This window comes from Marmota flaviventris, chromosome 19, assembly GCF_047511675.1.
Source record: "Marmota flaviventris isolate mMarFla1 chromosome 19, mMarFla1.hap1, whole genome shotgun sequence".
NCBI classification, from domain to species: Eukaryota; Metazoa; Chordata; class Mammalia; order Rodentia; family Sciuridae; genus Marmota; species Marmota flaviventris.
The window spans coordinates 23,752,764-23,767,311 of record NC_092516.1 but is presented as its reverse complement, the minus strand read 5'-3'; the positions used below and the strand labels follow the sequence as shown (position 1 = coordinate 23,767,311).

Genomic DNA, 14,548 nt, shown 5'->3' with positions numbered 1-14,548 from the left:
CCAAATGTTGAGCAAAATTGTTTAAAAGAGGTAGAAGTATAACCAGGGGCATTATCTGTTTTTAACTGTTTTGGAACACCCACAGTGGCAAAATTTTGTAAGCAGTGAGCTATAACATCTTTAGTTTTTTCTCCGGCATGAAGGGAGCCCATCAAAAATCCAGAAGAAGTATCAACTGTAACATGCAAATATTTTAATTTTCCAAATTCTGGCAAGTGTGTGACGTCCATCTGCCAAATATGGTTAGGTATCAATCCTCTAGGATTGACTCCAAGATTAACTTGTGGTAAAAAGGTCACACAATTTTGACATTGTTTTATTATTTGTCTAGCTTGTTCCTTAGTTATTTTAAAACGCTTTTGTAAAGTATTAGCATTGACATGGAACTTTTTATGAAAATTTATAGCTTCTTCTAGTGTAGAGAAAATATGTATGTCATGTGTAGTTTTATCTGCTAAATCATTGCCCAAACTAAGGGCTCCAGGCAATCCTGTATGTGCCCTGATATGTCCTATAAAGAATGGATCTTTTCTGTCCCAGATTAGACTTTGTATAGTGGAAAGCAAAGAGAAAACAGTAGAAGAAGGGGAAATCCTACCAGCATCTTCAAGAGATACTATAGCATTAACTACATACTGACTATCAGAAAATAAATTAAATACAGAATCTTTAAACATCACAAAAGCTTGTAAAACTGCATTAAGCTCTACCTTTTGAGCTGATTGTTTGGGTACTAAAAATGTAAAAGTTTGATCAGGGGTAACTACTGCTGCTGTACCATTATTTGACCCATCAGTGAATATATTTGGAGCATTCATGATAGGTGTTTTTCTTGTCATTTTTGGAAAAATTACAGGATGCAATGACCAAAAAGACAATAAAGGATTAGATGGTAAGTGGTTATCAAATGAAACATTAGATTTGCACATGATTATTGCCCAAGTATTTAACTCATTAGCTAACTCATCAATTTGATTCATAGTATATGGAGTAATAATTTTATTGGGAGAAATTCCAAACACTCCCTTTGCTGCTTTTATTCCTTTGAGTATTAATTGTCCTACAGCCTCAGGATACCTAGTAAGAATAGTGTTAGGAGAATAAGATAAATGTATCCATAATAATGGACCTTCTTGCCAAAATACTCCTGTAGGAATATTTTTTGTTGGTAGTACAATAAATAATAAAGGCAAACTTATATCAATTCTATCCAAATGCATATTTTCCATATATGTTTCAATGATTTTTAATGCCTTTCTTGCTTCAGGCGTTAACATTCGGGGTGAATTTGGATCTGATGGACCTTTTAGGATATCAAATAAAGGTCCCAACTCTCCTGTTGGTATACCTAAATAAGGCCTTATCCAATTTATGTCTCCTAATAACTTTTGAAAGTCATTAAGTGATTTGAGTTAATCTACTCGTATTTGAATTTTTGGTGGACGGACCATGGTTGAGGATAATAGAACTCCTAAATAATTAATTGGAAAATTTAATTGTACTTTATCTATTGCTATCTCTAGATTATAATTTTTTAATAAGTTTGTAAGTGTGGCATAACATTCTAGCAATGTGTTTTTATCTTTGTGTGCTAATAATACATCATCCATATAGTGAAATATTTGTAGTTCAGGATTTTGATTTCTAAGTGGCTGGATTGCTTTGTTAACATAAATTTGACACATAGTTGGGCTGTTAGCCATCCCTTGAGGGAGTACTTTCCATTCATATCTCTGATCAGGACCTTCATGATTCAGTGCAGGGATAGTAAATGCAAAACGTGGACTATCCTCAGGATGAATTGGAATTGAAAAAAAACAATCTTTAATATCTATAACTAAAACATACCAGGTTTTTGGCAAAGCAGACAACTGAGGAATCCCTGATTGAGCAGGTCCCATAATAACCATCTCATTATTAATGGCTCTTAAATCTTGCAGTAATCTCCATTTACCAGATTTCTTTTTGATGACAAAAATGGGAGTATTATGGGGAGATACAGAAGGTTGTATATGTCCTTCTGCTAATTGTTGTCTGACCAGGTCATGGGCTGCTTGTATCTTTTCTTTAGTCAGGGGCCACTGAGGAACCCATACTGGTCTTTCTGATTTCCAAGTAATTTTTATTGTCTCAGTGGCCCTTTCTGAAAATCCAACCCATGTCTTTCTGTTCCTTGATCTATTTGTATTGGTGCTGCTATACCTTGTTCTTGTTTTTCTAATCTTTTTCCTTTCCTAAAACCTTGTCTAGTCATAATAGTGGGTGCATTTTCGTTGATGTTATTTGTTAATGTCAAACCTAATTGATCTAGGACATCTCGTCCCCATAAATTTACAGGAAGATGATCCAATACATATGGCTGTATAGTTCCTTCACATCCTTCAGGATCCTTCCAATCTAATACCATTGCACTTCTATGGGGATTAGTCGCCACTCCTAGGCCTCGAAGCGTTTGAGTGGCTTGTTGTAATGGCCAATGTTTTGGCCATTCTTGACGAGAGATGATGCTAAGGTCTGCACCTGTATCCAGTAGTCCATTAAATTCATGTCCTTGAATATTTAGTTTTAGCATGGGGCGAGAATCTAAATTTAAAGAAAGCATAGCCCAATCTACACCTGTGGAGCCTAATCCCTTGGAACCTCTTTCTACAGTACGACTGGAAAATTTATCATGTAGGCTGGGTATTATTAGTAACTGTGCTATTCTATCTCCTGGTGAAATTACTGATATACCCTTTGGAGAACTGGCTATAATTTTTATTTCACCTTCATAATCAGGATCAATTACCCCAGGACTTATCATAAGTCCTTTTAGAGTAGAAGAGCTGCGTCCCAATAATAAGCCTACTGTTCCTTTGGGAAGAGGTCCTTTTACCCCTGTGGGAATGATTTGAACTCCCATCTCTGGAGTTAGTACTGCTCTGGCGGAGGCGCAGATGTCCAACCCTGTGCTCCCTCTGGTTTGTCTGATGAGGGATCTGATGGACAATGTGTCCTGGGCACTACCCTGATGGGGTTGCTGGGTTCCTCCAGTGCTCCGTATATTTGTGGTTTTGGGCCCCGGAGCATTGGGCCCCCCTGTCCATTTTTTGGCAATGGAGCCCAATGCCTTTCTCCACGATATCGTGGATAAACACCTGGTCCTTGTTCGTTTTTTGATAATGGAGTACCCTCTATGGTGGTTTGAGAACGGCATTCATTAGCCCAATGTCTCCCTCTACGGCATCGTGGGCAAATACCTGGTATTCTACTCCTTTGATACCTAGTTTTGTTAAACCCTCCTCCAATGGGGCAATTCCTTTTAAAATGTCCTGTTTGTTCACAATTGTAGCATGTTCTTGGCCTGGCATCTAAAGCCTGTTTTACTGCAGCTGCCACAATTTGCCCTTGTTCATTAATGTCTCTGGCATCTAAAGCCTGTTTTACTGCAGCTGCCACGACTTGCTCTTGTTCATTAATGTCTCTACATAATTTAATATATGTGTTTAAATCTTCATGTTTCCATGGTCTAATGATATCTCTGCACCAACGATTCGCTTGCTCATAAGCCAGGTGTTCTAGTAATGGCATTGCTCTTTCTGTATTCCCAAAAACTCTGGTAGCTGTTTGAATAAGCCTATCTACAAATTCAGCATAAGGTTCATTAGCTCCTTGTATTACCTTAGATAATTGACCTTGTAAACCTCCATGTCCTTGTAAAGTCTTCCATGCCTTAATTGCATCTGCAGCAATTTGTGCGTATACGCCAGGATCATATGCAATTTGTTGCTGCTGATCCTCATAAGGTCCCTTTCCTAACAACATATCTAGATTTCTCTGAGGATAACCAGCTGCTGCATTTCGCCTAGCCGTCTCCTTGCAAAATTCCTCATTGGCAACCTTCCATAACAGGTATTGTCCTCCATTTAGCACAGCTTTACACATATTAGCCCAATCTGCTGGCGTCATGTTCAAGTTGTTAATGGATTCGACCATGCTTACAGTGAAGGGTGCTTGAGGACCATAGGTTGTTACAGCCTCTTTTAGCTGCTTCACTGTTTTGAAATTTAAAACTTGGTAAAATCGCTGCCCTCCTGCCTCAAATACAGGGCATGTTAATATTTGAGATCTTGTCTCAGGATCCCAACTATCAACTGCGGGGGTTGGGGACCTCCCAGCATATGGAGGTGGCCTTGTTAGTTGGACACTTACATCCTCTGGTGATAGAAAGGTGTTAGTAGCAGTCTCCTGTTGTAACTTTCCCCCTGATGGCTTTTTCTGTTTTACACTTTCTTTCTCTGTCTGACTAGCTTGAGAGGCCTTCTCTTTTACTTGAATCTTTTCCTCTGTCTGACTAACTTGAGAGACCTTCTCTTTTACTTGAATCAATATGTCTTCTCCTTCCTCTACCATTGTCTGAACTGAAGGCTTTGGACTAAGCAAACAAGATATGAACGTCCACAATGGCAATGTGCCAACTGGCAGAGTCCCTGGGCTTTTCTTTTCTATTCTTTTTAAATCTTCACCATGATGGTTCCATTGTGATATATTTAACAACTCCTCCTTAAAAAGCCATGGGCTACATTTTTGTATTGTATCAACGTATGCCCTGACTGCTATTGATTTTACTGGGATGCCTCCTTCCTCTAACAATTTACTTAACACTCTTTCAGTTTGTTTTTTACTAATTTCTGATCCCGTATTTCTACTATAATACAACCCAACAAGATGACGCCTAACAAAACTGAAACAGAGTGAAACAAAATTGAAACAACACAAAATCATTATAATAGCCTCCTGAAATGTCCATCCGTCCTTTCTCCCTATCTGTTCCTCAGATGTGAGCGGTTTTTCTTCCATCTTACACATCTCCAGGGACAGGCAACTTAAAACAAAAGTGAAACAAAATAACAAAAGAAGAATCTTAAAATGGCTACCCATCCTCTCGCCCTGCCCTCAGGGGCGAGCAGTTTCACTTACCCTCAGTCGCTCCCCGTGCGAGCCACCAAATGCCGCAGTCTGGCTGGGCACAATCAGAAGCCACTTGTCAAAAGAAACTAACTTTATTTTTAGAACCAAACACGCCAAACAAAACAGCCTCTCAGGAAAAATCCTCAGAGCCTCAACTGCCACCACCGGCTTTTTTACATGCCTGTCTCTCCCCCCACAAGCTTCTTTCCACCTCCCACAATCCTCCTGCTCTTGAGGCCGATTGGCTGGGTCACGTGGGCAGAGCCAAAAAGTCCCCCAGTGAGCAGCTCCGTGGTCTGAAAGGGCAGGGAAACAGTCCAATGAGCATCACCGCAGAGGAGCCAATCAGCTAGATGTTGCTGGGGCCGAGGAGCCAATCAGCTAGATGTTGCTGGGGCCGCTGTGAGCCAATCATCAGCCGGCAGCTGGATTGCTGGCAGCTGGAAGTTTGCTGGGGCCCCTTCGGCTGTGGCTCTCAACAAGCCATAGTCTGCAGACGGCACCGTGAAAGCTCCTGACCCAGCACCGGGGCAGAGTGGGGTCTGGTTGGCAGCGGGTCCTGGCTCGCCACCTCCTGCCTTGTGGAGGAAAAGCGGACCTGAGATCTGTTGGCCTGACTTGGCCTCCGTCGTCCTTCAGAGCATTGTCGTTCTCCCAGCTTCCTCGTGGAAGCAGCCAGGCGCTGGCCTGTCAGTTTAGATGGCCCAGGGCTCTGTGTCTTCCCCCAGAAGGAAATGCCACCAGGGCCCCCATTCCTGCCTGTCCACTCTGATGCCCACATGGGCTTGGGGTGGGTGTGTGGCCTCTGCAGGGCCTAGCAGCTGGTCTCGCTGTTTCACGCCCTAATGGACCTCAGGTAGGAGAACCTGTAGCTCCCTGCGGCATTCAGCTCTGCTCTTTAAACATCTGGGTCACAGATACGCTCAGCTAATTAATGTTCCTGGCTTTGCTCATTTGCTGCTGGATAATAGATTGATTCATAATTTTAATAAGCAGCTGTGTCTATCTTTCCCGTGAACGTAAAGGCAGCTTGCTGTCATTCATCACTTTGCATTTGGTGAATTTAGATATATTCAGGGGACGTTGTTTAGGGAGGGGAGGGTGGGCTTGTGATTTTCTCACCATTTTGCCTGGGACAATGACTCTGATTTGGAACTAATTGGGTGTAGAACACACATTCACCGCTTCTCTCTCAAGGGCACTTAATAGACTCCCTGTCACTTGTTCAAGGGGAGCAGGCAGGCTCCCTTTGGGGATCAGAGCCAAGGGTTTGTGAGTCACTTTCCCCAGGAGATGAGAATCTTCTCCACCAGAGAAGGCTCACTCATGTCCCCAAGCAGAGCTGCCTTCTCAGCCACTCTTGGGCAACAGCACCCAGGCTCTCTGAAGAGGCGAGGGTCCTCCAGCAACCTGGGATGAGGCCTCCCTCTTGCTGGTTAGCTGCTGGACCAGGGGTCACTAGGTCTCCAGGGAGCCACAGGGAGAGACCAGGACTCAGCCAGGTGACCAAATATGTTCATGCCTCAGTTTCCTTGACTAGAAAATGGGGACAATAATAACGCCTCTCTCACTGAGTCCTGAGTGTCACATCACCACTTCCTGTGTGGCACTGGGAATGACTCGGGGTGTGTCTTCAACGTCTGCCGTTAATGACTGCCAGCCACCTGGCATGTGGGGTTAGGAGAGCACGGACGAGAGCTGTGCTGGCCTCCCCCCGGGGTCCTCACCATCACCAACCTGTGCTGCATCCTCTCAGTGAGAACACAGCCCTGTCCTTCTGCTCCCAGAAGCTCGTGGCTGAGCTGGGTTTGAGGACTCCTGGCAACATGCCCGTGGAGTCCAACTGGGGGGACGTGGCTTCAGGGTTTTTCACTTATTTTTTTATTTGTTCTTTTTAGATATACACGACAGTAGAGTGTATTTTGACATGTCATGCATACGTGGAGTAGAACTTCCCATTCCTGTGGTTGTACGTACTGTGGAGTAACACGGGTCGTGTATTCATGTCAGGATAGGAAAGATGGCTCCAGTCCACTCTTCTGTCCTTCCTATTCCCATCCCCCTCCCTCCCCTGCATTCCCCTTTGTCTAATCCCATGAACTTCTATTCTTCCCTACCTGCTTATTGGTGGGTTAGCATCCGCATATCAGAGAGAACATTCAGCCTTTGGTGTTTGGGGATTGGCTTATTTCACTTAGCATGATAGTCTCCAGTTCCATCAGTTTACCAGCAAATGCCATAGCTTCATTCTTCTTTATGTGCATATACACCACATTTTCTTATCCATTCATCAGTTGAAGGGCACCTAGTTTGGCTCCATAGCTTAGCTATTGTGAATTGAGCTGCTATATACACTGATGTGACTACATCACTCTAGTCTGATAATTTTAAGTCCTTTGGGTATAAACCAAGAAGTGGGATAATTGGGTCAAATGGTGGTTCTATTCCTAGTTTTCGGAGGAATCTCCATACTTCCTCCATAGTGGTTGCACCAATTTGCAGTCCCACCAGCAGTGTATGGGTGAACCTTTCCCCCCACATCCTTGCTAATATTTGTTGTTGCTTGTATTCTTGATGATCACCATTCTGAAGGAGTGAGATGAAATCTCAGTGTTAAGTTGCATTTCTCTAATTGCTAGAGATGATGAACATTTTTTCACAAATGTGTTGACCATTCATATTTCTTCTTCTGTGAGGTGTCTATTCAGTTCCTTAGCCCATTTATTGACTGAGTTACTTAGTTTTTTGTTTTTTTTTTTTTTTTGGCATTAAGTTTTTGAGTGCTTTATATATCCTGCAGATTAGTGCTCTATCTGAAGTTCAGGTGGCAAAGATTCTCTCCCATTCTGTAGGCTCTCTCTTCACATTCTTGATTGTTTCCTTTGCTTGAAGGAACTTTTTAGTTTGATACCATTCCATTTATTGATTCTTGATTTTACTTCTTGTGCCTCAGGAGGTTTGTTGAAGAATTCAATTCCTAAGCTGACAGGATGGAGAGTTGGGCCTACTTTTGCTTCTGACCAGCCAAAAATACTATAGCCAGCAAAATCAAGCTTCAGAATTGAATATTGAAATAAAAACATCCCATGATAAGCAAAAATTTAAAGAATTCACAACTAGAAAGCCTGCACTACAAAACATACTCAATAAAATATTTCATGAAGAAGAACTGCAAAATAAAAGTGAAAACAGCAAAGGGAGGAACTGCACTAGAAAATTAGTCAATCAAAGGAGAAACTGATTCAAATTAAAAACCAGAAATAAATCAAAATGACAGGGAATAAAAATCATCTCTCACTAATAACATGGAATGTAAATGGCCTACACTCATCAATCAAAAGACACAGACTGGCATATTGGATTAAAAAACAAGAGCCAACCATATGCTGTCTCCAGGAGGCTCCAGTTTTTCAATGATGATCCTCACCACATGGACAACCTGCTTTTCTGTGAACATGCTTTCAGCACTTGCTCTGTGATTTGCTTCTGGCAAGAAATGAAATTAATTAGAGTTAGTCCTGCCCCTCAAATAGGTGAATGCATTTTTTAAAAGTTAGAGTGTGATTTTTAACTTCCATGGACAGGAAAGGCAGGGCAGGGGAAGCCTCAGCCTACGGGTGCTGTCATGGTCAGGGGTGCCAGGCATACCGTCTCTGGGTTGGTCAGCAAGTGCTGCGTAACAATAGTCGCCCCTGTATCCACAGGTCGGCTGGTGGTTCTGGGATCTGGACCGGGCTTAGCTGATGTGGGCTGGGTCCAGTCATACACCCGCTCTCCTCAGCTGGCACGCTGGCTGAAGGCTCCCTGTCCAGGGGCCTCCTCCACTTTGGCTCTCGGGTGGGCCAGCAGCAAGTCAGCCAGGGCTACACCCAGGGCAGGAGAAAGGCCCTGGAGCAAACAGGGCTAAAGGCCACATCCTTGTTTCTGCTGCACTCCATAGGCCAAGGTGTGTCACGGGAAGAGAGGACCCGCTTCCTAATGGAAGGTGCCATACAGCTGTGTTGGCAAGGGGGACAGAAGGAAGAGGGCAGACGTGGCCACTTCTGCAACCAACTTGCACAAAGCAACCCCCAGGATCGTGCTGCCATTTAGCAGGCCCCTGCTTAGTGTCAAACATAAAATTTTGTTCCCAATTCTGATTATTTTCTTGGAATAGATTTCTAAAAGTGGATTTATTGAATCAAAGGTAGTAAATGTTTTAAAAGCAAAAAAGTACATATTTAGAAATCACCCTGTTGAAATGTTGTAGGAATTACCCTCCCTCTAGCCCTACTGTGAGAGGGGACAGTTCCTATCTTAGGCTAACACTTGCCAAAATGTGAATAATCTTTTTTAAAATGTGGTATCTCACTTGTGTTTTCACTTTTTATTTCTTCCAAAGCCTGCCTATGGATTCTAATGTCCATGTCTTCTTCACTGAATTGGCTCTCTGGTCCCTTCCCAGCAGGGTAGAATTCATGAATCTCAATTTACAAAGAGGAGGACATGGGGACTCAGAAAGGCTGAATGTCTTGTTCAAGGTGACTCAGCAGCTGGAAGCAGGGCCAAGCTTCAGAAATCACATCCCTGGTCCCTCCTCCTATTCCCACTCCCCTGTGGGCTGGACAGAAAGCTGGTCCTGCAACATTGAGGACTTAGAAAGCACATCAGAACGAGACTCTGGGAGAGCTGTCCCCAGGCCCAGCAAGCTGAGGGCTTTTGGATGGGGCTGTCCTGCAAGTTGGGTGCATAGGGTGCCTGTCAGAACTGAGATGGTGGCGAGGACAGCAGGGTGGACCGAGGCAGAGGTGGGCTGCACCGCAGAGCCACGGTTGCCCTCCGGCCTCAAGCCACTCCCACCCCTGCTCTCTCTGCAGCTTGCACGCTACACCAAGGAAGGCTTCCTGCACCTGGGGGCCCTGGGGACCACCACACTGCTCCCTGACACCCGCTGCCTGGTGGACAACTCCAAGAGCCGGCTGCCCCAGCTCCTGGACTGCGACAAGGTCAAGACCAGCCTCTACAAGCGCTGGAACTTCATCCAGGTAAGGGCTCCGCCAACAGGACCATGGTCAGGGCAGTGCAGAGGCTGCAGGCCACAGAGGAAAGTCCAGGCCCCCAGGTCCCCAGCAAAGTACATCCCAGAGCCAGGTCTCCCAGCCCCTGGCCAGGCTTGTGGACACAGGGCATGTCCCAGGAGTCGTCAGGAGAGCTTCTGTGGGCAGCAACCTGCCTGGTTCCCACGCCATTCGAGGTTGGGGATTCTGATGGACCCAGAGAGGGGAGTGTGGGAAGGACCCCTGGACCTGCCCAGTACCACGGCCAAGTAAGGCTGGGGAGTCAGACCTCAAATACCCCAGGAGGTTCGTCCTCCCGATTCAGCCACCCCGATGCTCATCTCATGTCCAGCCACAGGGGCTTGGGGAGCTCACTTATGTTCTGACCTTAAGGTCTGCAGGGGACGCGCCCGTGACCCCTCTGCTGTGTGAGGGATATTGGTGGAATGTGTTCCCCATGGGGTGTGCCTGCCCAGAGCTGTGGAGGTTAAGAGTCCCTCCCTCTCTCCCTCTCCCTCCTTTGCCCTCCTCCCTCCTTTCTTCTCCCTCCTTCTCTCTCTCTCCCTCCCTCCCTCCCTTTTCCCTCTCACTATCTCTCCCTCCCTCCCTCCATCCCCTCTCCCTCTCTCCCTCCCACTCCCTCCCTCCTTTTCCCCCCTCCCTCCCTCTCTCCCTCCCTCCCTTCCACCTCCCCCCCTTCCTTCTTACTCTCTCTGCCCCCAGAATGGAGCCATCATGAATAAAGGCACAGGGCGCTGCCTGGAGGTGGAGAACCGGGGCCTGGCCGGCATTGACCTCATCCTCCGCAGCTGTACAGGACAGAGGTGGACAATCAAGAACTCCATCAAGTAGCCAGAGGAGCTGGGCCACCGGGCGCCCAGCCCAGGACAGGGCCAGTCCGTCCTCAGGCCCAGCCCACGTGGTGGAGAGAGACAACAGGGGCCAACAGGTGCTGGGTGGGGCCCAGGCTCCTGCAGGACAGCCGGGGACCCCAGAGGAAGACTCCATGTCCCCTGTGGCGTTCAGCCACCCTAAGTTTCCTACACCCTGGAAAAGCCCCCGATGCTTCTCTGGGAAACCAGGAGCTGTCCTCTGCATCCCCAGAGGTGGCCTGGGACCAAGGGGCGAGACTGTCCATACCTCTGCACCATCTCCCACCCCAGGGTCAGCATCTGGGCCTGGCAGGGTCCCCTCCTCTTCTCATCCTTTGCCGCCGCAGCAGCTTCTGAATTTCAACCCCACCCTCAGTGAAATGGGGCGAGTGGAGCCTCAGCCACATTGGAGACCCACCCTCGAGAGGGCAGGAGCCTCCAGACCCCATTTCCACTGAGGTTGCTTCTGCTCAGATGCCTCCTCAAGCCCAAGGCAGGTGCTGTCCCCGAAACATCCCATCAGGGTGGCTTTGGGGCTACAGCTCTGGCGCCAGCTTCCTATGAACGCTCATGGACCAGCAGCCCGGCCTATGTCCTGCTGAAGGGCCCCACAGGTGGGAGCCAGGCTGAGGCCACAGTCCTGGCTCTTGGAGCAGCCAAGGTCTCCCTGCAGCGAGAGGGCCGCAGAAGCCAGCCTGGAGCCCGCAGAGGAAGCTCAGAAGACCTGCTCTGCTCGCCGCAGTGCAGGCCACGCTGGCCCCTGGGCAGGGAACAGCCATGTCCTCCTGGGAGTGGGGAGTGTTGCTTCTTTCCAATTGCCCTCTGGTTAGGGTGCACTTGTAAATCAGAGTTAATATATGGACGCGTGCGTGCACGGAGCGAGTGGCCAGGTGCGTGTGTCTGAGTGTGAGTGTGTGGTAGAGCAGAGGCAGCGCGGGGCCTCGACTGCTCGACTGCCCCATGGGACGAGCTGCTGAGGAGCCGGGGGTCGGCCCCACGTTCCAGTGGAGGACGAGACTTAGCCTTGCCTGCTGTGGTGCCCCTCTGCCGCTTACCCCTCTGCCATGGCTGTCCTTGGCCAACCCTGCCCAGAACCAAACCCTGTAGCTGCCCCGTTGCCCTGCGTGGGGTTCCCAGAGTATCCTCTGGTGACATCCTGTTGGCGACCTCCCCGCCCCATCTCCCACCTGTGAAATAAACACAGTCGTGCTTCCCAGTGGTCTCCAGGGCTTCTTCATTGCTCCAGAGCCCAGCTCGGGAGGGCCTCTGAGCAGCAGCGGGTGGCTTCTTGGCAGTTAGGCTGAGACAGAGCCCTCTGCCCCAGGCACACCCTCCTTTGCCCCAAAGCTTCACGGGGTGTGACCCTTGATCCCAGCTCACTCACCCTGGTTGAGCCTGGGTTAGGAGGTCAGTGTGCAGGGGAGAGTGGAGGCTGCCAGGGGCAGAGTTCCTGCTGCCCGGGCCTGGCCTGCGGACCCACCCTCCTGCTGCTCCCAGCAGTGCCTAGCTCTCCACAGGGCCTGCAGCGGCAGCACCTGCCTGTGGGGTGCTTGTGGGAACAGGAGACCCCACAGGACGCCCCCGGGGTGGAAACACATGGGAGTCATGCAGGGCCTCGGCTCTGCCTGCCCCAGCTCCTCTTCTGGGAGGAAGCCAGAAGACCCATCTGGTTCAGTGTCACCTGACACTCTGCACGTGCCGGTTGCCACTCTGCTTTTGGGTCATTCATGAATTGGAGTCCACAATCATATCAATGGAAAACGTCATCGGGCAATGGAGTTTGTGGGCTGAAACATCAGCGTCCAGGGTAACTGTGGTGTGAAGACAGGGCCAATGCTTCAGGCTGATGTGTCGCCCATGCCCAGGGCCAGAAGCCAGCCAAAGGTGGGAGGGTGCACCTGTACCTGGGCTCCCGCCTGCTGCCTGGCTGCTCTCCTTTAGTGCCACAGGGGAGCAGTGTGTGTTTATGGGGGTGCTGCTTTAGACCCCCCAGGGGGTCTTTCCCTCTGGCACCTACAGGGCTCCAGGTCTCTGAGCTGGTCCTTGATTCCAGGGCCAATATCATGGAGTGTCCATCCCATCAGCACCAGCTGCTATTGGATCCTTTCAGGGATGGCGACCCCTCGAGAGACGGGCCAGAGCATGAGGTCAGCATCCAGGTCAGAAGCGTCTTCACCCAACCCCTGGGGTCCTGCCTGGGCCCGATGGCAGTGGGAATACCAGGGTCAGGCAGAGAGGAGAAGCTGATGCAGCTGGAGAGGGAGGGAGAGAAGAAAGGGGAGGACTGAACTACTGCATAGTGCCCATGGCTTGCACAGTGAGCTGCCAAGGCTGGGAGCTTCCCCCCTCCCGGCCTGGAGCCCCTGGGAAGCACACACACCTTCCCCAAACGCTGGCAGGGGCTCCCCCTGCAGTTTGAGACAAGGCGAGCCAGTCCCCCTCAGGTGGCACGGCAGAGGGGCTGGCCCGGCTGTGCCCTGCTGCCCCTGCGCACCTACCCTCGGGCTCGCCTGCTCGCCTTTTCTTTCTCCTTCCCCCTTGGTTTACACTGCAGAAAACTTCACAGATGGCACGTCTGATAAATGTCCAAGCCACCCAAGCCCGTGTCTCTGAGTCTACACGTCTCTCCTCACTGTTTTGTCCTTATTGTACTTATTCGGGTGAGAAGAGGAAACTAGAAAAGCCCCGGACAGCGGAAACGGGGCTGGAGCCACCTTCTGAAGCCACTAAGTCACTTGACTCAGGCTTCACTCATTTTTTTTCCCCATCTGATATTTTTTTCTACCATTCTTGGAAAATGCCTGGGTTTCACAGGACGCCCAGGCAGAGCGGGCCACCCTTCAGGGCTTTGCGGGACGAGAGTTGTCCCTGACTCACATGCTATTTGTCTTCCTCCCGTTTTGTTTCAAATGCTCTGGGAAGGGCTGAGTGACAGCTGGCTGGGAGGGCCTTGGAGTCTGTCTAGGGAGCCAGGTGGCTCAGGAGGCCTGGACAGGCCAGGTGGCTGGACTCAGGTGCCCCACGCCCACTCACGACCAGTGAGTCAGCCTCCCTTTTGATTGGGGCTCCAGCTAGGCAGTTGGGTGGCAGGTCCTCCGTCCCTCGCCATCCACTGCCTCCTCTCCTCGAATCCCAAATTCCCAAATGTTTTGGCAACGCTGCTTCTCGTCCATGAGGCACGTATTCTGAACCTGCGTTTGGGGATCTGTGATGGACCCCAAACTCCAGAGGTGTATTTCAGTTCAGTTCTTCAAATACATTTGAACACCTCTCTAGTGATTTGCTTTTTCACACATTGGAAAAGGGACGGGGTTGGGGCGGGGGGGCGGGTCAGGGAGGGAGCAGGCAGCTAGATGCCCTGTCTTCGCCCTTCAATGCTCATATTTGAGAGAAGAAAGCAGATGCCATACACTGTCACTCCCGTGCCTGGAACGTGGCAGCCCTAGAGGGGTTGGCATGAGGTCCAGACCGCAGGCTGCCCATTCCAGGGTCCTCTCCCCCGAGAGCCAGGGGAGAGGTGGATGGATCTCGCCTGCGTGGCTCCTGGCTGCCCTTGATCTGCGGCCTGCTAACAAGGGCTCCTGATGCTAACTGCAAAGTGCAGAGAGATGAAGAGCAAAGCAGGCCAGGAGATGCCCTGGAGGCCATTGGACCCAGCCGATGACCACCATCGTCCGTAACAAACAGTAT

General features: G+C 49.0%; 1 protein-coding gene across 1 annotated transcript in view; it reads left to right on the top strand.

The window, feature by feature from the left end:
- Galnt17 (polypeptide N-acetylgalactosaminyltransferase 17) overlaps positions 1–12,067 on the top strand; it is a 230,389-nt gene extending 218,322 nt beyond the window's left edge. Inside the window, exons 10-11 of the mRNA XM_071605427.1 lie at positions 9,807–9,974; positions 10,710–12,067. Of these exons, the coding sequence (XP_071461528.1) occupies positions 9,807–9,974; positions 10,710–10,838 (297 nt within the window). The 3' untranslated portion in view covers positions 10,839–12,067. The remainder of the gene's footprint in view (positions 1–9,806; positions 9,975–10,709) is intronic.
- The last annotated feature ends 2,481 nt before the right edge of the window (positions 12,068–14,548 follow it).